General features: G+C 47.1%; 1 protein-coding gene across 22 annotated transcripts in view; it reads left to right on the forward strand.

Moving 5' to 3' along the window:
• Positions 1 to 20,386, forward strand: part of PACS2 (phosphofurin acidic cluster sorting protein 2) — an 80,516-nt gene that overhangs the window by 51,402 nt on the left and 8,728 nt on the right. For 18 of the 22 annotated variants that reach the window (XM_074596429.1, XM_074596423.1, XM_074596425.1 and 15 more), the window contains 7 exons: positions 238 to 342; positions 1,856 to 1,962; positions 2,669 to 2,823; positions 6,180 to 6,290; positions 8,387 to 8,495; positions 15,775 to 15,817; positions 19,906 to 19,948. In XM_074596429.1, coding sequence (XP_074452530.1) covers positions 238 to 342; positions 1,856 to 1,962; positions 2,669 to 2,823; positions 6,180 to 6,290; positions 8,387 to 8,495; positions 15,775 to 15,817; positions 19,906 to 19,948 — 673 coding nt within the window. Of the gene's footprint in view, positions 1 to 237; positions 343 to 1,855; positions 1,963 to 2,668; positions 2,824 to 6,179; positions 6,291 to 8,386; positions 8,496 to 10,438; positions 10,472 to 15,774; positions 15,818 to 19,905; positions 19,949 to 20,386 lie in introns of all 22 variants that reach the window. The other 4 variants (XM_074596419.1, XM_074596421.1, XM_074596420.1 and 1 more) reach the window with 1 other exon arrangement.

The following is a 20,386-nucleotide window of genomic DNA, read 5'->3' on the forward strand; positions in this document are numbered from 1 at the left end:
AGTAAAGGCTGACAAAACCAAGATGGCTAATAGAGGGGCCTGGGGAATATTGCAGTCTCAAAGAAGTTGATAAGTGTCAGTCCCAGCAGCCAGCGTGGCTGCTAGCATGCCTTTGCTGATGGGGTGGCCAAGCACTGGCCAGCCATGCGCAGCCAGTGTCATGAATGCTGGAGCTGGGGGCTTGAGGATTAAAGCTGACATCTCCTACTGTTCTCTTCTCTGTGTCTTTCTTTCCAGATCCCCAGGAAAACAGTATATGACCAACTAAATCACATCCTGGTTTCCGACGACCAGCTGCCAGAAAACATTATTCTTGTCAATACTTCTGATTGGCAAGGCCAGGTAAAGGCAGGAGACGTTACCTGAAGCAAAGTTCTCCTTCACTATTCCTCCTCAGGAATGGACAAGCCCTTGAGCTCTACCACTAACCAAATAGGTTCTGCTGCTTGGTTGGAAGAGCAGTGGCAGTGCGCAGGGGCTGGCAGCGTGCTGAGAGTTCAGCGCCTACAGACTGGATTTCGTTTTACTGGGAGATGCTGTGAATCTTGTAAGGCTTTGCCACCTGAGTCTTTCCGTAGACATTTTTCCTTTTCTAAGAAATGCCATTCCTTCGGGTTAGCAGCACGCTGGGAATGGCTAGACCCTTGCACTCAGGACCCTGCTTCTTGTCTGTGTAGGCTGGGACAGAGAAAGCAGGGAAGACTGACCTGTGGTTTAGGGTGAGATTTCTGGGCACAGGTGATGATCATGGGAGAAAATATTTCAGGTTTGCTCTATTGCTTTCCATGTGCACTTGTGATTCTTGACTTCAGGTATGTCACCCCATCTTTTCTGAGTTGTATTAAGGGCAACACTGAGCAGTGCTTTCTTATGCTGGCGTCATGGGGTGGTTTGTTACGGGTTTGGGTGGGAGTTCGGAATAAATTTTGCTCCTTTCTGAACTTCAGTCTGAGAAAGTAATAAAATGTATATGGAAGAAACCCAGTAAATGTGTACTGGGTGACTGTTGCCTATAGGACTTGTGCCAGGCTTGTAGAGTTACATCAGCTGGCTTGGCTCTCTGATTCTGGAAGAGCTACGGTCTCAGTGTCAAAAATAACAGCTTCCAGTTTCTCAATATTTGCAAGATGGAGAAACGCCTTCTAGAGATGGATAGAAAGTATTGTAGGTCTTCTCCCAGCAGCTTTACCAGCTTGTGCGTGCAGTATCAGAGGCGGTGAAGATGGCATTGGCTGGGGTGTATGGATTAGCGGTGCAGAGTTTGGAAGTGTGAGATAATTGCTGAGTCTCATCAATGTTATGTCCCTGTCTACCTGAGGTTTGCTTTTCTGTTAGCTGCATGGAGGGGAAACAGTCCGTCATAAGGAACATGTGTGTTGGTAGCACCCTTCCTTTTTTTTTAGTGCTCGAGGGTGGGCAGAACACTGCATTTGTTTAAGTCCTTTTGAAATCAGAGAGGTGCAACTGCAGTTCCAGAAGCAGGCAAATAGAGAGCATCTGCTCTTACCCAGTGCTGTCTGCTAGGCCAATGGCCTTCTGCTGCTGCCCTGCTCTCAGTCTCCATAAACCCCCTGCTATTCTAGAGTTGTCGTCACCAGAAATGCTGTGTTTTGGATATGGTGTTCGTGTTTGTCAAGAAGGTGTGGTATTTCCATTTTTCTAGAGGAACAGTATTGCTTTAGCTCATATACAAGGGCAAGTTATTTGGGAAATAGCTGTATCGCCCACAAATTGGACATGGGTAGAGTGCCCACGCTTGGGTGTGAGAGTACCTAGGAGGCGGGGCGACGCGGATTTTCTTCTTGTGATAAACTGTACCAAAAAAGGACTGTAACATGTTCTGTTCTCTCCTCAGTATCTGTCGGATGTCTTGCAAAAGCATACCTTGCCAGTGGTCTGCACATGCTCCTCAGCCGATATCCAGGCAGCTTTCAGCACTATTGTCTCCAGGATACAGAGATAGTAAGTTCTCACGTTGCTTGTGGTGTTTTGTTGAGTCTCAGCTCTAAAAGCCTCTCAGCTCCTGTGTCCCAGTGCCCAGGGAGTTTTCCATCCAATATCTGAGAAATACTTCTCCTTTCCAATACTTCTCCCCAATCTACTCTTCTGACGTCAGAGTTGTGTAGCTCTTCAGCACTTGCCAGCCCTGCGGAGTTGTTGCTGTTCTGTGTGTGGGGATACGAGTCTCCTTTCATTTATACTGCTGATTTTAAAAGACTGTGCTTTGGAGGCTGCCTCACAGGTCAGATCTAATAACCAGTAAAGCACACAAAGCTAACAGGTGGGTTTTTAAATAGTTCTTGCTCCCCAGTTCCAAGTAATTCCCAGATCGATTCCTCAAGGCGTTCCCTAGATACCTACTGAGGGCTGTGGGTACCTGAGTTAGTTGCAATAGTTACATCCTAACCTAGATAGTTGAGTCCAGCCCTTTAGATTCTCAAAATGTGTGAAAGAAGGGGCAAGGAGACCAATTAAGAAAGTACTGAACAATGTTGCGTTTTATTAATAAGGTTTTAACCTGCTGACAATCATTGTGATATTGCCTTGTGTATTGAACAAGCTCTCTTCTGCCTTGGTTGTTATTAACCAATTTATTATGTTTTTTACTTGTTCTGAAGTAGCTGGTTGGAAGCATGATTATGAATATGTTCCCTCTTTTTCTGTCTAGCTGTAACTGCAATTCACAGCCTCCAAACCCAATTAAAATTGCAGTGGCCGGAGCCCAGAATTACCTCAGTGCTGTATTGAGGCTCTTTGTAGAGCAGCTGTCTCACAAAACCCCAGACTGGCTCGGCTACATGAGATTTTTGATCATCCCTCTAGGTAAATAAGGAACAATTTTTCTTCATAGAAAGATGAACGGGTTAAATGTGATGTGTTCCCTCGGGAGGAGCCCTCCTGGAAGCTTTGGCTAGGTATATGGCTGTTAAATGAGGCAAACATCATGCTTCGTAGTGTTTTGTAATGCTTGCGTTGCTGCTCTTGCGTGAGTGAATTTCATCTTTATGTTCGTGATGATGCCAAAGTATGCTTGTAAACCTTTTGTTTGAAGCGAAGGATTGAGTACTTTCTCCTCATATAGGGAGGCTCTTGCATATCTTTTTATCAAGGTACAATGAATGCATAGAATAACGTTCTGGGAGCCTTTTCCCTGGCTGGAATCTTAAATTCATTGGGCACCGTGTTTCCCAAAGCGATAACCATTCTGGCCTCTCTGAGGCTGACAGAGAGAATGTTTATGGAGGAGGGGGGGTTGAAAATTTTTTTAAAGACTCTGAAACTGCTGAGAGTTTAAATTATTCAAATTACATGTGTCTTTTGACCTTTCCTTTACGTGGCTTTTCTCCTCGGGTTTTTCCCTTAGTTTTCCAGCAGCTTATCTCTGCCCTTCCAACAGCTCAACAAGCCTGCCTGGCTGGAAAGTAACCCAGCTTGGATCACTTGTGTCCGTGCAAGTGGAGTGGACTGATAATAACATTAGGGGGTCTTGTTATAGTCAGAAATGTGAGGAATGTTGTAGCGGAGAGAGCTGAGAAGCCGGGCCGTCACAGATGCTTGTGGGCAGGGGCATCTGGGCAATGTTGGTGATGCCAGAAGCTGGTCTACTCCGAGGCTTGGCTTGTGTCAACAGGGCACTTAGACGTGATGTGGGCAAAGAAAGCTTGAAAAGCACTTTTTCTCAGTATTTTCCAGTCTTCTAGCTTTGGGATCAGCTGATGGCATTTGCTGTAGGAGTCAGAAGCTGCTGCCTGGCACCGTGAACGGTGAGGTTAGGCTGTGGATTCAGTGGTGGGATTTGCACAAGTCAAAGGAAAAAGGCAGAAGAGGAGGGCTGGATCCTTCTGTAAGGAAGGCATTTAATTTCCAAAGTGGTTGGCAGGGAGATGAGCGCGCCCTTTACGGGGTAAAAACATACACAAAAAAAATTTCTGCGGGGTTAAATGTGCTTTGAATGAGAGTCTGTGTGACTGAGGACTTTGGTCCTCACGTGCTGACCGTCTCCTGGCTTCAGAAGAGTTTTCTGTCCTGCAGTCTTTAATCATATGAAAATAGCCTCTCTCTGAAAGTGAAACACAAAATTTAGCTAGTGTGTTTTTGGGCTGGTTTTTTAATCTTATAAGTTTCTTTGGTAATTTAAAAAAAAAAATAAGGAACAAAGCACTTTGATGGAACTGCTTCAGAACTGTGAATGCTTTTTAAATGTACTTTAAATATAGAAACTTCTCTAACGGGGCCTTTCCCATAGAAGTCTGCAATATTTCCTGATCGGATCAAGTGCTTATTTCTGGCCAGCTTTCTGGCAGTTCATTAAAGTGATTGAGGAGCAACCTCTCTTTTCTGACAACTGAAAAAGCACCAAAGGCAGAATGGTGGCCATGCCATAAGTGTCTTAAAGGAAAAGACTTTCTGCTGTTAGCAGCACCTTCGAAGTAGGAGTGGTGGAGTTCTTTCTGAGATGGTTTTGCCGCCTTAGTCCACAACTACCTACTGCGATGACAGAAGGGTCAACCTACAGTGGTTTGCTAACAATGAGAAATGCTTGGTGTCTGTAGACATCTGTACTGGGAAATTCAGTCCTGCTTCTAGGGCTCCTTTGATGTCCAGATAAGCTTTATAAACAACTGAATGAGGGCAAAAAAAACCTAGAAAAAAAGGTTGGGGGTTATTTTGGTGTTTTGGGGTTTTTTAGCATTTTATTTAGCTCCCGTGGATAGAACTGCTTGGGGGATCTCGTGTTTAGTACTTGTTTCCAACTGCGTCTACCACTTGCAGTGTGTTTTCCCAGCATGTGGGAAGGCTTCTCCAGTGCATGGTGCAGAGCTGTTCTGCGTGCACTGTTTAAAACTCCACTGCAAAAGAAATGATGGGTCTGAAAGTAGCCGTGATGAGGGTCCAGGAAAGACTTTAGGTCCCAGTCTCTAATGAGACTGAGGGGAGCTCAGAGAGACCACCTGCTTGAACCTTTCCTGGAAGTGTGGAAATCAGCATTGGTTTGGAGGACTGAGAAAAGACAGTGGGGCGTTTTCCACCATGAGCTTTACTGGAGGATGGTGAGTATAGTGAAGCAACTGGGGTCTTCTTAGAAGAAGTTATCAGGTTACCAGTTATGTGGCTTGACATGAGAATTCGGTATGCAGGAAGGATAAAAATAAGCTGATTAGAAGGAACTTTGAGGCCACTTCATGGCTGGTGGTAAATGTACAGGACTCATGCTGAGCATGACTGAAACGTGGTGACTGGAAAGCGTAGTCCTGGCACATCTTCACTCCTGTGTTGGAAGACTGGAGAGGTAGTTACAAGAGCGGGTTATCTCCTTTGGGGACACATGTGGCCTGAAATAAAGAGGGCAGATTTTTGCCACCTCCCAGAGCAGAGTTGATCACTTAAACGCCTCCCCACTCCTGCTGACTTTAGGGGAGTGTGAAGGCCGGTCTCCATCCAGGGCTGCAAGCTGGAGGCTGGACACACAAACTTCTACAAGGAGGTCTTTCCATGCTCATAGAGGAGCAATAAGGCTCAGCTACAGTAAGCAGGGACCTGATGCATAAGTCAACATTCACCGGGGACCGTAATCCTTGGACTCTGCCTTCTGTCTTTAATTACAGCCTATTTATTGAACTTACAGCCCTTCTCCACCAATTAAACGAGCCTCCCTGGTTTATTTTTTCCTGGTTGGGGACAATTGTCTCTTCTCAGTAATGCACAACAGCCGTGGTGGGCGAATGGTGTTTGGAGGGAAGGGGTCTGACTCCTCTTGGCAGCGGTGACCTGGCCGTGGTGCAGCCTGTGGGCAGGAAGGACTGCTGGGAAAGCCGCTTGCAAAACTGAGAGACTTGAGATGGAGAGCCCTAGGGCCTCTGTGTCTTCCAAATCATTAATTTCCTCAGCAGTTTCCCAGTCCTGTTTTCTTTGGCCTTTTAAAATTTAATTTGGCGGGGGAGAAGGGGAGGTGTCACTGAAAGATATTGGTGGTGTTGACGCAGTCTCTCTGTTGGGAAGTCTGTTTGCATGCTTTGTAGAGATAAGCTGGACTAATTTGTTTTGTTATAATTGAAGAAATTTATTTCTGGGGTGTCTAGTGTAGTTTTGATTTTTGGAATTTAATTCCTTACAGTTCAAAACCACACCTGTGTTCAGTGCTAGGAAGAACAACTGTCATCTTTTCCTTTCTTCCTTAGGCTCTCATCCAGTGGCCAAGTATCTGGGGTCTGTAGATTATAGATACAACAACTTCTTCCAAGATCTAGCCTGGAGAGATCTGTTCAACAAACTTGAAGCACAGACCACTGGTAAGACCATGTGTCTTTGTCTGGCCTGTGTGGGATAAAAGGCTTGAATGAGTAATTTTAGCAAAGGTCAAGTAAATACAAGAGGAAGCAGACAAATGTTTTTGTTCCTCTCTTCTCCTTACTACTCCATGTTCCCTTTTCAGATGCTGACCTTTGTATGTCCTCCACGTGGTGGTTTGCAAACAGTTGTTGGCTCCCAGAGGCACAGGCTGCCTCTGAGTCACGCTGGTTTTACCTGTCTCTCCGCCTTGTTCTTTGATGTGGGGGTCTCACTACCAACTTTAGTTCATTGCTTTCTTTGGCCCTTCAGAAACTGTCCAGCCTAATAGATTTGGAAAACTGGAAACTCTGGGAAGATTAACTTCTATTAGTTGCATGTGCGAATGACCTTGACATTTCTGAAACCTGCTGGCAGGATCTTTCTCATTAAAAAAGAATTTTGTTCTTTAGCAGTTTTGTAACATGCGGGAGCTGCCCTAGGTCAGATCAGCGAGTTCCTGTTCTGATCTGAATCTGTTCTAGGCCAGGATAAAGCCTTACTGTGTCTTGAAGTACTAATTTGCTTAAAATATTAATGCTTACGGGTTTTCCATCCGTTCCTTCAAGAATGGAAAGAAACAGGAGAAAGGAGGATTGGCATCTGACATTGAGGGCTACGTGAAGGCCTGAGACTTTACTGAGGAGCGACGCTCTCATGGCAGCATATCCCACACAGAAATATCACTATCAGGAAAAAGCTTTGAGGATTTCAGAGCACTGCACAGGTGGAGAGGTTGCAGGGCAGTTCTCCTATTGGAATTGCAGAGATCCTCAAGGTTCCGGGATGATCCTGGAAGACCTCTAGCTATGAGAGGAGAGAGAGAGAGACCACTTCACAGGGGACTGTTTGGAGCCTTTTCCAGCAGATAGCACTTGGCTGGACAAGGTCCTGGGCAGCGTGTTCTGGAGATGAAGTTGGCCCTGCTTGGAGCAGGAGGCTGGACTAGTGTGCCATCCAACCTACGCTTTTCCTTGATTCTAAGCTTGTGGAAGAATAGATTTCTGGAAGAGGTTTCTTTTAATTCCTTGCTGCACTTGAAAATGCAGACAGATGTCAATACAGACTTGATTTTTGTGTCCAGGTTAGAAATACTTTATTAGCTATAATTTAACTTTATTAGCTCAAGAGCCATATCTTTTCTTTAGTAGGTTGTATGCTGCAGCCCTTACTCATTTGCTTGCATGCTATGAGGAAAACATGGCCTCATTTTTGTGCAGTCCAGGCCTTGTAGATTCTCCATTTTTCGTCTGTGCAGTGAGAACTGCACAGAAACCCCATGGTGGTGTAAGAAGATCTGGCAAAGAACCACAGCTCTTCACACTTCACTGTTCAAATAGCTGCTGTGAGAGACTCTGGGTTAAAATGCCCATTAAGGTCTGGAAGTGCCTGGTGAAGTCAGCTTGCGTTCCCTTGATCTCACAGCTGAGGCTCTTTGCTTGGAACCAAAAAAATATGGAAGGCATTTAGGAAATATCTTCCTGTCAACTTGAATCAAACAGTCTCACAGACTTGAAGCATGCTTGCTGCTACGCGTGTGATCTTTGTGCTCTTCCTACCCTGGCGTGTCTCTCAGTCTTTTCAATTAACTCAGCAAGGCCGTGAGTTCGTTACGAAATCGGGTAGCTCAAATGCTGCTGTGAGCAGAGCAGCTCACCAAGGGCTTGGGAGAGATGGCTGGGCGCTTTTTTCATCAGATACCTACAGTCAAGGTGCAAAAAAAGTCCAAAGCTGACTATGAGTGTGCACACGTTTTTGAAGAAAAGCATTTTAACAAATATAAAACAACTAATACTTCAGTACATAATGCTGTGTACGGATGTCTCCGTATCTGGGGTGCCTTCCTGAAGTTTTTACTGAGGTGCTCTTGTAGGATGTTTGCTTTTGGTTGGACAGCTTTACAGTGCTCTGGGGTAAGCTGCAGAGCTTCCTTTGGAAGATGCAGTTCAAACGCAGCTGCCCAGCTATTGTGAGCTGCTTGGCTGAGCACATGAAGGACGGTGCAGGTGACGGTCTTGAGGAGTCACTTAATTTATTTTCTCTCTTTGTTTTATTGCAGTTCCAGAAACGCCTGACGTTGTCTCCCGGATAACGCAGTATATAGCAGGGGCAAACTGCGCACACCAGTTGCCCATTGCTGAAGCGATGCTGACGTACAAGCAGAAAAGGTATGGCACTAACATAATACTGACTTTTCCAGAATGAGCATCAGGTTGAAGGCAAAGGGCTTTCATCTTGTGTGCCAGCAGTCTTAAAATCACTCCAAACCCCTTACTTTAGCCTGCACCCAGTGATTTGTCCCACGTCAATAACAGCGAATCTGCAACAGTGTGGTTACTTTAAGTGCAGTGATCTCTTTGAAGATCCGAGAGGTCTGGGGAAGCGAGGACTGGGCAGGATGGGGGATGGACAGCTTAGATCTGGTTATGTTCTGGAAATCCCTTACCACAGAGACCTCTCCCTTACATGGAGACCTTAGCTGTGTAAGACTGGACTGCAGCATTCCCCCTCTCCCTCCACCAATGAAGTATCTTCCATGAGACCTGGCCTTTTTGCGCCAGCATTGAGGGAGCTGAAACGCTTTGTTTTCAGAGTGTAAATAGCAGAGCTTCTCATGGGAGAGACAAAATCCTTGTTGATTGGCAGTAGCAGGCTACCGGGGCTCCTACTGGAGAGGGCTGACATTCACCATGTTTTATTTCAACTTCCCTTAAGGGATAAGCAGCCTGTAGGAAGGAGGATTGGGCTCTGAAAACCAGATGCAGAAGTATGTAGAGCCTCATGTGGCTGTGGTCCAGGAAGAAGAGTAACTGTCAGTGAAGGGTAGAGATACATTGGTTCTGAGACGCAGAGGAGAATAATAGACTCCAACTCACACACGTCCCAATGATTTCTAAGAGCAAGACAAACCCTCAGCTCATGTAATTTTTCTTGATTAGGGACTAGCGGTGTCCTGTGAGGCATGGATTATGTTAATCGTTAATTACTACCCTTCCCATGTTATCTCTAATCTTTCATTTTTGGTCCATTAACATCCCTCATTGGTGCCTCCTTTGCATAAGAACTGTGAGGGATTAAAGGTGTGGGTAGAGTCACTTCTTTTCCCTCTTTCTGGAAATGCTCATTGCGTATTGCTTTCCCATTCCTGTGTCTCTCTACATTACTTTGCAGAAATTATTCAGTAAAATTTGGCCCTTTCTTCATGCTCTCCTAGGGCAAATATTTCCAGACAAACTAGTCCATTACAAAGAGCGCGCTCTCTTCACGTATTTGTGAACTTCTGTAATTTTAACCTGATAAAGGTGAAGTTTGGAGAGCTGCAGGGTACTCAAAGCTCTTAGCTTCCATCTTGTATTTCGGTTTTAGTGTGAAGACTTACCTTAGTTACAGAGATCAGACGCCCCTAGTGCAGCGTTAAACCCCTTCTGATGGCTGCCTTTTTCTTTCTCTGCACCCTTCGGTTGCTGGGTTCTGCACGGGTATCCACTGCCTTCTCCATTCTGTTGCAGGTTTATTTTTGTCATTAAAACACATTTAATCGTTTTGACTTTCTAATGTGCCCAGAAAGGTCAATTTGCTGCTTTCTTGAAAAACATCTGAAATGTACTTCAGTAATACATGCATGTAGCCCTCCCAGTGGCGTGCGTGACCGCTTTACCAAGCTGGTCTGGTGCGTTTGAATTTTAGACTATTTGGACTGTTTGGTGCTACGCCTGAAGCTGTCGATAAGTTTAGATCAGGCTGAAAGCCTGCAGAAGATTACTTGAAAAAGATTGCTGAGACTTTGTCAGACTTGTGGCATAGCCTGCAGTCTCTTAGTATCTCTGTTGTGTCCTCTTTAAAATAACTTCTACTTTCAGCGAAGTACTCCGTTAGCAAACTAGAGTGTGAGTTAAGAGGAACAAGCTCTCCCATGGAGTGATGGGGAGTTATTTTCCCCGTGTGGCTTTTGTTAGAAACGCAGCTCTCCGTCATTGGCAGCAACTTAGGGAGGGTATTGTGAAAAACAACACATAAATTGTGTTTCCGTTAGCACTATCTAAATGAATGCATCACTTTGTTGTAAGTATAATAACATATTTATCTTTTTCTTTGGTTGCTTTCTGAAAAGGAAAAAGAGCTTTCATTTTGATTTTACCATAAGGTATCAGTTCCTTTTAGGTTCCCTCTCCCATCTCCTATATCTTCTTCCCTGTGAACTGGTCTTTTGTGCCTTGTTTAACAGTTCCTGCAGGTCTGGGATGCACAGTTTGTGCTTGAGGATAAATTCTGCTTGCTGCTTTGAAACCGTGGCATCTGCTGGCAGAACACGTTGTTAGAAGTGACTGCTGTGCCTTTGGACCACACGTATGAGTTCCCAGGGCATAGATTGAGTGGAAATGAAGGCGTTATTGAGAGTGCAGCTTTGAGCAATAAAACATGGAGAAAATAGTTGGGTTTTTTTCCCTCCTTCCTAGCCATCAGAGGATATAGTGTAGCTCCAAAAGGATCAGGATTGAGCAAAAGCTTTTCACTTCTCATCTGTTGGAAGTGGGGTGCTGTAGGTGGCACTCAGTGGCTCAGGGTGGGCTTCAGCTCTGCAGTTTTCGAGTGCAGACCAGCAAACCTTTGCCCTCCCTATGATCAAAAATTTGAGGACCTGTTTCCTACTAGCAGTCGATCCCAAACATCTGGGCCTTCTCTGAGCTTAAGAAAGAGGAGACAGATGTATGCTAGCAGGGAAGTTGCGCTCACTGAGCTGCCTCCAAGGCCCCTTTGCTCTGCAGGGTCCCCTGCTGCAAATCCTGTCATTATTGGACATTGGGGGTTTTGTCCTCAGTTCACAAAGTTACTGTGACTCCATTTTTGCTCAAGGCTAGAGATGAATAGCTTCTCCAAGGCCAGCTTTTAAGGCAGTGGTCCATGTAGAAAGAGCAGCACTACCTACAAATTCATTGCAAGACAAATCTCCCAGTATCCTAGCGTTTGCTCTGTTAAACAAGCCCTAGCGGTCCAAGGAAAGCCAAGCCAGCAAGCCAGTCTTTAGGAAGTAGGTAGCTGTATGTGATGAGCTGCTTTATAACTTTATTGCTAGCTATCCCTATTTTGACTTACCTCTGCTCTCCTTCCTGTCCCATTGTTCTGTTTGTCATGGCAAACGGTTGGCGCATGTACTGCCTGTGATGGACTGCAATGGTGCGAAAGCTTTGTCCCATTCTTTTGGAGCATCTGCTGACCTTACCTGAAATCGAGGGGGCTGGCAATGAGGAAGGACAATGAATTGCCGTTTCAGCTCCTCTGCGTTACACTGGGTGACTGACTTTGTCTCTGAACACTGGGAGATTTACTGGTTACTGAGTTGTCAAGAAACACTGCGGTCCTGGCAACGGCTGGGGAGCTGAGACTATGCTGGCAGAGGTTGGCCTCTCACTAGGAGGGGTGTATCATCGACGTTGATACCTCTCTCCGTTGCTTTTTGAGTGAAACCCTGCGGTATCTGAGGTCTGAGACTCGGCAGACACTCATTCCAGCGTAGCTGGATAGCCCATCAGTTCTGTGAGCCTCGGCTGGTGTCACCCACTGTAATTCAGCTCGTGCCATGTGGCTTCTGGATAGCATGAATCTGGGGAGCAGCTTGGCTGTTGAAAATAAAAGCACCGCTCAGTTGTCAGGGTGAGGACTGGGTGATTTCCTACCTAGTTACACGTTTGCCAAAAGCTCTTCACTCTCATGTGTTGTAGAGCATTTCCCCAGCTCTTGCTCCCTGGAGCACAAGTGCCTTGAGTTGGAGGGTGCCCCAGGGTGGGTTCCCGGGCAATAGGCAGCAGGGGTGACACTGTTTTCTGCCTCCTGCATGTCTCTGACTCTCTGCAGGGCAGTGGCGAGGCACAGCCCAGGTCTTTTCTCTGAGTGCTGCTTCTAAAACACACCCTGCAGTGGTTGCTGAACATGAACGCAGCTGGTGAAGGCGATCCCCATCCCTCCTCTGGCTCAGCAGCATCCGCATCACCTGGCTGGTTGCTGCATGAACCTCCTCGTGCAGCCTGTGGAAACGTGACAGGAGTTTACTTGCGCCTCTTCCCTGGCAGAGGAGAGTCAAGGCTGAAGCAGTGTGCTGGATGTCCTGTTGAGTACGTCCAGCCCACACTGGGAACGTGAAGGGTGCTGGACGGGAGTTTGACGGGGAAGCAGAGAGGTGACTCATCTGATGTGTGTGTCTTGGGGACCTGGAGTTGTGTTGTCCCTCTGTTTGGTTTGACTACTGGAAACTTGGTGGAACAGGGACAGTGTTAACCAGCAAACAGCTACAGCTGCCCAGTGGGAAGAACAGATGCTTCATGCCGAAGATGAACCTTGGAGAGCTGGTGATGGCGCCTGGCCTGAAATGGCTTAGTGGCCTTCAGCGCAAAAAGTCTCCTCTTTCCTGTTGCCTCCTGCAGGACTTGCCTGGAATAAGGGTAGTACCTAAGACCCTCCTGCTAGGAAATCACAGGTGTTTGGCTACCTTTGAATCTGGTTTGGGTTGTTCAAAGTGTAAATGAAATTTTATTAAAAGACTAATAACTGGCATAACTGCTCTAAGTGATTATTCAGTCCCTATTAGTGTAATATCTGAGCGCTTTGCAGCTTAGTTTGTACTTTGCCCCAGAAGTGAGAGAGATTATTCCTTCCCTTTGTCAGCTGGGTGACTCCTGGTGATGTAGCTTCTCATTTCTAAAAATCCAAACCATATAAACCTGGCTTTTACGTCTTCAATCTGAATTAATTTCTTGGGGTAGGGAGGGAGCCTGCAAGTCCATTTTTGAACAGTTTACCTTGGAAAGCCTGATTACAGGTAGACGGATTTTTCCCAAGCAAAAATAGTAAGTAGACAACTCCCTGTCCCAGGTGAATGTTTTCTTTCTTTCTAGCCTCTCTACAAAGGTCTGGTTTGGGTTGTTTTTTTTTGTTGTTGGTTCCAGTCGACACCTTCCCTATCGTTGGTTCCAATCGACACCTAACCCCCCCCGCCTCCGAATTACAGCAGCGAATTATCAGTGACACTGTTAAAAATCGCAAAGCAGGGTCAGATCTGGCTTTAAATTACAGCTGAGATACCAGAGGCTTCAGAAAAGCAAAAAACATGGATAAAACCAATACTTTGGCCATCGCTATGGGGGTAAAACCTCTGCAGCCTGGGGATCTGTGCAATGAGGGGGAGCTGCCTTTCCAGGGATAAGGGATATTTTAGTTGCAGGGGTGTGGTAGGAGGAATAAAGAGACTGTTACCAAGGCGAGAGGATTCTGGATTAATATTTTGGGATCTCAAAGGACAAGAAACAGGAAAGAGCATGAAAGAGGAAGTGGAGAACAAGCATGGTTGTCTCGTCTTTCGTTCCATCCGCATGAAGAGCAGCTGTTTTGATAAGCTGCATTTTCAGAGGCAGATGTGCAAGATTGGAGTTCCCAAGAGGACGTGTGACAGGACTAAACTAGCTGAGCTGAAATCCAGCTGGATTGCTTCAGGAACAGTTTGTGCATCGTTGTGAGCTGTGATAAATGGTGACTGAAGCAAATGATTTATTTCAGAATTGCCCCTGAGCTCTCCTCATTGGGAGTCTGAGCTCCCAGGGGGAATAAGAATGAGTTCTCTGCTGGAGTCGGGCATGATTTGTTTTCGAGAGCTCGGAGCAAAGCCATCCGGTAGCTGAGAAATGACGAGGCGACCGTTGTGCTTCCATCACTTGGTCAGGGGGGACTCGTTTCTTGACTGCTTCTCAGTCCGTGGAGCTAAAGAAATGAGAAGAAAGCTGGCCCTCTGTTCTGTGCTTCTCCTGACAGCTCTGTGGGTTTCTCATTTCCCTTTGCAAAACTGGTGCTGGAAATGTCATGTTCGTTGGAGATTTATTTGCTGGGGGGCCTGCGTTTGGAAAAATGTGACCCTTCTGGCTTCCAACGCAGAATGAGGAACTCGGTCATTTTGTCATGTGCTGTGGGTGAAGAACGAAGGTGCAGTACCTGGGGATGGGAGGTCGGAAGGGAGCAAAGCCCCTGGCTTTTCCTTAGGGATGAGTAAGCGGAGCTGAGTCGAAGTGAGAGGCTATTTGCAAAAGCACACTCTGGACCAAGAGGGAGCTCTGGCTGAGTTGTGTTTGCTGCAGTTGTGTGCCATTCTTTCCATAGGACCTGGAGGAAACTGTCCTGTGCTGGACACAGAGTGGTTTGCACCCTTTGTGCATTTGGTGCATTTCCAATCTGTGCTGGAAGCAGCACAGAAATACCTGCTTTCCTGCAGTGTTTGTGCTGCACCCAGCAATATTCTGGATGAAGGCAATGCTGGATGTTTTTTCTCTGAACGTTGCAGTGTTCCGAGCGCTGAAGGGTACACAAAAAGAGAAACATGAGAAATCTCAAGTGTTTGTCTGCTTCCTACCTGGTCCCTGTGCTTGGCCACTGAGAAACTTTGTGTGCCTTGCCCACACAGTCACTTCTGCTGCTGAACTGTAATTCCTCCAAACATGTGGACGTGCGCCTGCAAGTCCCCTCTTCACCCTGTGGGTCCGTCTTCCTCTCTGTCACCCTTGAAGGGAGCGGTGGCTCTGCAGACCCTTCCAGCCTGCCTTCCTCCTCACTCAGGTCTTCCCCCTCTTGTCTTTTGTCGAGTCTCTCCCTAATTCCTGCTGGGTTTGACTGTGGCCTTTGTTGCCGGCCCTTTGCCACCCTCTGGCTTCTGAATGCTGGGCAGGGCCAGAGCAGGAGGGGCTGATGCCCTTCCTGCTTTCAAAATGTGCGTAGTGTTGTCTTCAGCTGTTTCAGGGACACGGTGTGCGTTTTGTTGGGTTTGGTTTAGCTGTTTGCTGTTCTCGAGTTAATGTCCTGATCTACCCGGGGTCCTCTGGTGTCCGACCTCTCTAGTGTGCCTGTCTGAGGGACTGCAAGCTCCCAGTGCCAGGGAACACGTATCCGTGGTCCGTGTGTGTGTGTGTTACGTACTTGCTAGTGCTATACAAATAACCATGTGTCACGGCTTGTAACCCCGTGGCAGGCTAACTGCTTTAGCGATATGCTGGGATATGCAAGGTATGGCACATGACTCCAAAGGTGGGACACGTGAAGGCCATGCGTGCAGAGCGCTTCAGGTACTAGTAAGTAACGCACAGTTCTCCGTGTTGTTGTGGCACAGATCCATTTCCTTGCAGTAGGAGGTTGTGTGTCTGTAATGACTGCCATGCCATTAAAGCATGTTTCTCTGTCAAGCGTGAGGGAGGGAGGAAGAGCCCTTTCCCCCCGAGAGATGTGCCGTAAGCTGCGTGCTCTTCCCCACCCGTGCAGATTCTTAGCGTGCTGGCAGGGGGCCTTGAGAGGAGACGTTGGACTGGCGCTTGCATACTGTCCGTCCCTGCTGCATGCTTGAATGCAACGTATAAAGTGAGTATTGTGCCCGGTGTGGAAGCAAACTGTTAACAACTCTTCTCTCTTTGCCTTTAGCCCTGACGAAGAATCTTCACAGAAGTTCATTCCCTTTGTCGGGGTGAGTGTTATCTTGGTTATGCTGTCTCAAGCCAGCTCGAATGTGTCCATAAGTGTTAACCCAAACTTAAACTTACCTGCTTTCGGGGGTAGAGCAGGAGCTCTGGGTGCTCAAAGGTAGGGGTGTCAGCATGATCATCTGATGCTTGGATGCAACTTCCTGGTACGTAAGCAAACCTCAAAGATCGCTAACAAATTACTAGGCATATTTTAGTTCCCAAGCAGCTGGCTCTGAGCGGCTCTGTGCTGCATGCCTGCCAGCACCAAAGCAGGCACCGTAGCCTTGCTATTGCCATGTTCACTCAATACAGAGAGGAAAGTGGGACACTGAAGTGCTCTGATCCACAGCCCGTCCTTGCTGCAGACCAAAGCACCTAGCTGGTGGAGAATTGCTGCCGGGCCATGTGCAGAGGAAGGTGGTGTGTTCCTGGAAACCTGATCTCAGGGTTGTTGGGCCCAGTATTGCCCTGGATGATTGATTTGGCCAAATTTGCTATTCCAGTGTCAGTCCTCTGTGTGCTTGGCATGAACGGTCTCCAGTTCTCTTTAATATCCCGTCCGCTCCTGGGAAGTGGAGAATACGTAGAATCATAGAATTGTTAGGGTTGGAAGGGACCTTAAAGATCACCTAGTTCCAACCCCCCTGCCATGGGCAGGGATATCTTCAACTAGATCAGGTTGCTCAGAGCCCCATCCAGCCTGGCCTTAAAAACTTCCAGGTATGGAAGGGATGCCCACCTCTCTGGGCAGCCTGTTCCAGTGTCTCACCACCCTCATGGTGAAGAACTTCTTCCTAACATCCAGTCTGAATTGACCCATCTCTAGTTTTAATCCATTCCCTCTGGTCCTAGCATTACCCGACATCCTAAAAAGTCCTTAACTAGACGTCACCTACACCCCGCCAGGGAGATCCTTTGTGCTACTGTTAGGTTTGAATCTGAGGCAGTAGCTATTTAATACATTTTATTATGTGAATATGTGATTTGGGATAGCAGTCCCTGGCTTTTCCTCCTGCTTCTATCTTTAAATGTTCCCAGCTCAGGTGGCCAAGTGCAGAGTATCTAGGCAGGGGTGTGTTTGTGTTTCTGTCAGTGTATTTTGTGCACTATGTACTTTGCCTTTTCTAACTTCCCTCCCCTATTTGATTGTGCTCTTCAGTTCATTAAGTTTTAGGTATAAAATCATTGACCTGTGGCCAGAAGGATATCCCCTGGCTGCTCTTCAGCTACTAGATGTCGTCTTCACAGTTTTTGCTGCTCTCATGTAGCTTCTTTTTCTTGCACGCTGGCGGTCTTGTTCTGCCTTCTCTGTGTTGAGCTGACTTGGTGTGCATTCCTGTTTGTATCCCTGTCAGTGCGTCAGAGCTAATCTGAAATCCCCAGGTGTTTAAAGAGCTTAGTTTCTCTTGCCTTCAGGCTGACCCTGCTTTCACTCTGCTGCCTCTTCAGAGCAAGAGTGTGTCTCTGCAGCGCCCCTGTGATGACAATCGACTTTTGTTTGTTGAAGGAAGATGTCTTCTGCTAAAGAGGAGAGACACGTCTTCCCGATTTGTTCCCTGCTGTTGGGCTTTGCTGTGATCTTGTCCCTCCCACGGACTGCAATTGCTGGTGAAAAACTCTTGTTATGAAAATAGCCATTTCACCTTTCCCTGTAACAGGGAAAAGCCCAGAAGGGCTTTGGAAGCACCTGGCCTCATCTCACGGTAGCTGCTAGGCTCTGCAAAGCTTCCCTTTGGGGCTGACTTAGTTCAGTGCTATGTGTGAGCAAATGGGGCTCAGAGTGTTTGTCCGGTTGCTCTAAAATGATCATTGTCCCAACATTAGCAATGCTTTTCCAGTCTGGATTTGATTGTCTGGCAGTGGGAAGAGTGAACAGCTCTGAGTGCACAACACTGCCAACCCCCCAAAAAACGTCTTGAAATCAGACTGACTTCCTCTGTCAGCTGGTAGCGAGGGTCGAATCAGTGCTGCTTATTCTTGCTTACAAAGTGTTCCTGACACCGTAATTCCCTATGAGACACATCTGAAGAGGCTCTGAAAGGCCAGTTGCAGGTGCCTCATAAAGTCCGAGGCAGAACATGAACACCGGAGCTCTTTCCCTCAGCTGCAGCCTGCTTGGAGCTGTTGGCCAAGGAAGAGAGGGAGCCAGCAACGTTTGCGTTTGAGACTCCTGACATTGGCTGGACTCCGTTGGCTTTTATGGTGCAAAACCTGTTGTCCTGCAGCTGGGTTGTGCAGAGTCTTTGACCCAGAAGCCAGCAGGGCGGCGCTGCACTGCTCAGCCATGTTCTGAAGTGGTGGGAGTGGAGCCTCGCACGGGACCAGTTGGACCCAAAAGCCAGGCTCGGTGAGGCTGTGTTGTCCTGCGCCTGTGCTGTGCTGGCAGCCAGCTGCCTGGAGAGTTAACAGAATGCGCCTCCTTCCCAATGGGAATGGAGGGTGGCTGCTGCAGCCTTCCTGGATGGAGGCGTTTTTGGGACTGCAGCGGTCTCAAGCGCCTCCCTGAGTAGAGAGAAGGGAAAGTGTTTAACCTTGGCTTCCTCCCGCGGGTCTGAACTCCAGCATCCTTAGGCAGCCAACGACGGGGGAAAGGCTGAAAGAGATTTCCTGCCTGGCTTTTGCAGACCGAAGTGGCTGTAGGCAGTTTGCTGTGTTGCTTGTTCTTTCCCTAACTCTTCTGCCTCACCTCCTCTTGCTCACAGCTAGTTACAGTCTGTGAAACACCCTCTTGGTGTTTAACATGTACAGCACAAACGGCTGCTGGACTCCAGAGCCCAATTTATTGCCCTTTGGATGCAGACTCGCCAAACGGAGTTGCAGCCTCCTCTTCCCAAGCCAGCGTCCCCTCAGTGAACACACACTGCTGGGTTCACGATGGCTTTTCCAAGACTGGAGCTGACAGGGAATCCACCAGAGTCCCTGACAGCTCTCCAAGATCCAGTGTTGAGCATACACTGCCCCACGCTGAACTGTGCAAAGTTTGGGGTTTTTTTGTTTCTAATTATTAGGTTCTTTTTATTGATCCCATAGCACAGAAATGTGCTCCCTAGGGATGTGGTCCAGACGTGGTCATGTCTGAAGTTAACCATCTTCTGTTTTCAAACTAAATAGACTGTGTGACATCATTTCTCGTTCCAAAGCAGGTTTTATTGACTTGAGATCCCTTTGCAGCTCTTTCCTGCTTGTCAGCACTTAGATAGGGTGACACGTTAGCCCTGGATACAAGTTTCTTAAGGACATTAAGAAACGTCTGTCCTCTGCAGTGTTGAAAATAATGATCCCTGTGCACCCTAGCACGCTATTGCAACAGAAGGTCCCTTTTATATCGCCAAGAGTCATTTTATCTTTCTAGGCATAGTGTGTTCTTGGAAGCTGGTGTTTGGAGCATGCTCTCTTCCACAAATTATTGCCAGTGGCATTTATCAATTTATCATATTTATCATTAATCCAAATGCACTAGCTGGTCGTTGGCCATATCAGAACATATTTGTGTCCTTATTACAGTGTGGTTTGGATCGTTCTGACCTCTCCATGTGAAGGTTTATCCATGTTGGTGCCCACAGGCTTTTCCAGGAGCTTTATCTTTGCCAGACACTTCCCTTGTTCAGAGACCAGAAAATTCTGATCAGAAACTGTACTTCATTGCTTTTGGGGTTTCCCAACAAACCCCAACTATGCTGCACCCTAGGAGTGGCTGCACTTGTGTGGTGGAAGCAATATGTCTGTAATAAGCAGGTGCATCAAAGCAATGCCAAAGGGATATTTATATTCCTCTATTCCCGGAAGTGTCACAGACAGGCCCTGTAGTTGCCATAGCTCGGGGCTGAGGATGGGCTGTTCAGAGCTCTTCAGGGCTGTAAGAGCTCCACGGGCTGTCTTTTGTTTAAGTCAGGAACAGGTTGTGAGCTGGTGCTGCTGGGACCTGCGTGGCGCTTAGAAGACTCCACTTCTTAACACGCTTTCACACTATTCTTTGACTGCAGGGACAATGCCAAAGGGGCTGTAGGGATGAGCTTAGTTCGGGGGTCGAGGGTTCCTGAAGTTCAGGGGACTCTTGTTTCATAGAGCTCTCCTGTTTTGCCTTATCTAGGTGGTGAAGGTTGGAATAGTGGAACAATCTTCTGCAACATCAGGTAACAAGATTCTTGCGTGTGCTTCCTGTGTCATGGTGGTGGGAACCCGACTTCACAGGCTGAACAGACTTGTCCATTGCTGATGCCTTGGTGGTTTGTAAGGTGGAATTGGCCTCTGTCTTTTAAGGGGTCCTTTTCCTTGTTACTTTACAAGGAGCTTCAGGCCAGCTGAAATTCCCACGCCCTCACCTAGGGAAGCTCCACTTCAAACATCCATTTTTCTTACGTGTGTTCTCAGCGGGGTGGATTCACGGCTGTGGTTATTTGCAGTTCCTGCTCCAGACTGGGGAAGGCGGTTCATTGGAAGTTCATGCCCATCTCCTTACACTGGGCTCAATTGTCTAATGAAATCAATCTCAAACATGGGCTTAACACTGGGAACTCCAGGGTAGGCAACCAGTTTGCCAATCTGACAACAAATTTAGGCCCAGTTTTTTT

The sequence above is a fragment of the Larus michahellis genome, chromosome 8 (assembly GCF_964199755.1).
Source record: "Larus michahellis chromosome 8, bLarMic1.1, whole genome shotgun sequence".
NCBI classification, from domain to species: Eukaryota; Metazoa; Chordata; class Aves; order Charadriiformes; family Laridae; genus Larus; species Larus michahellis.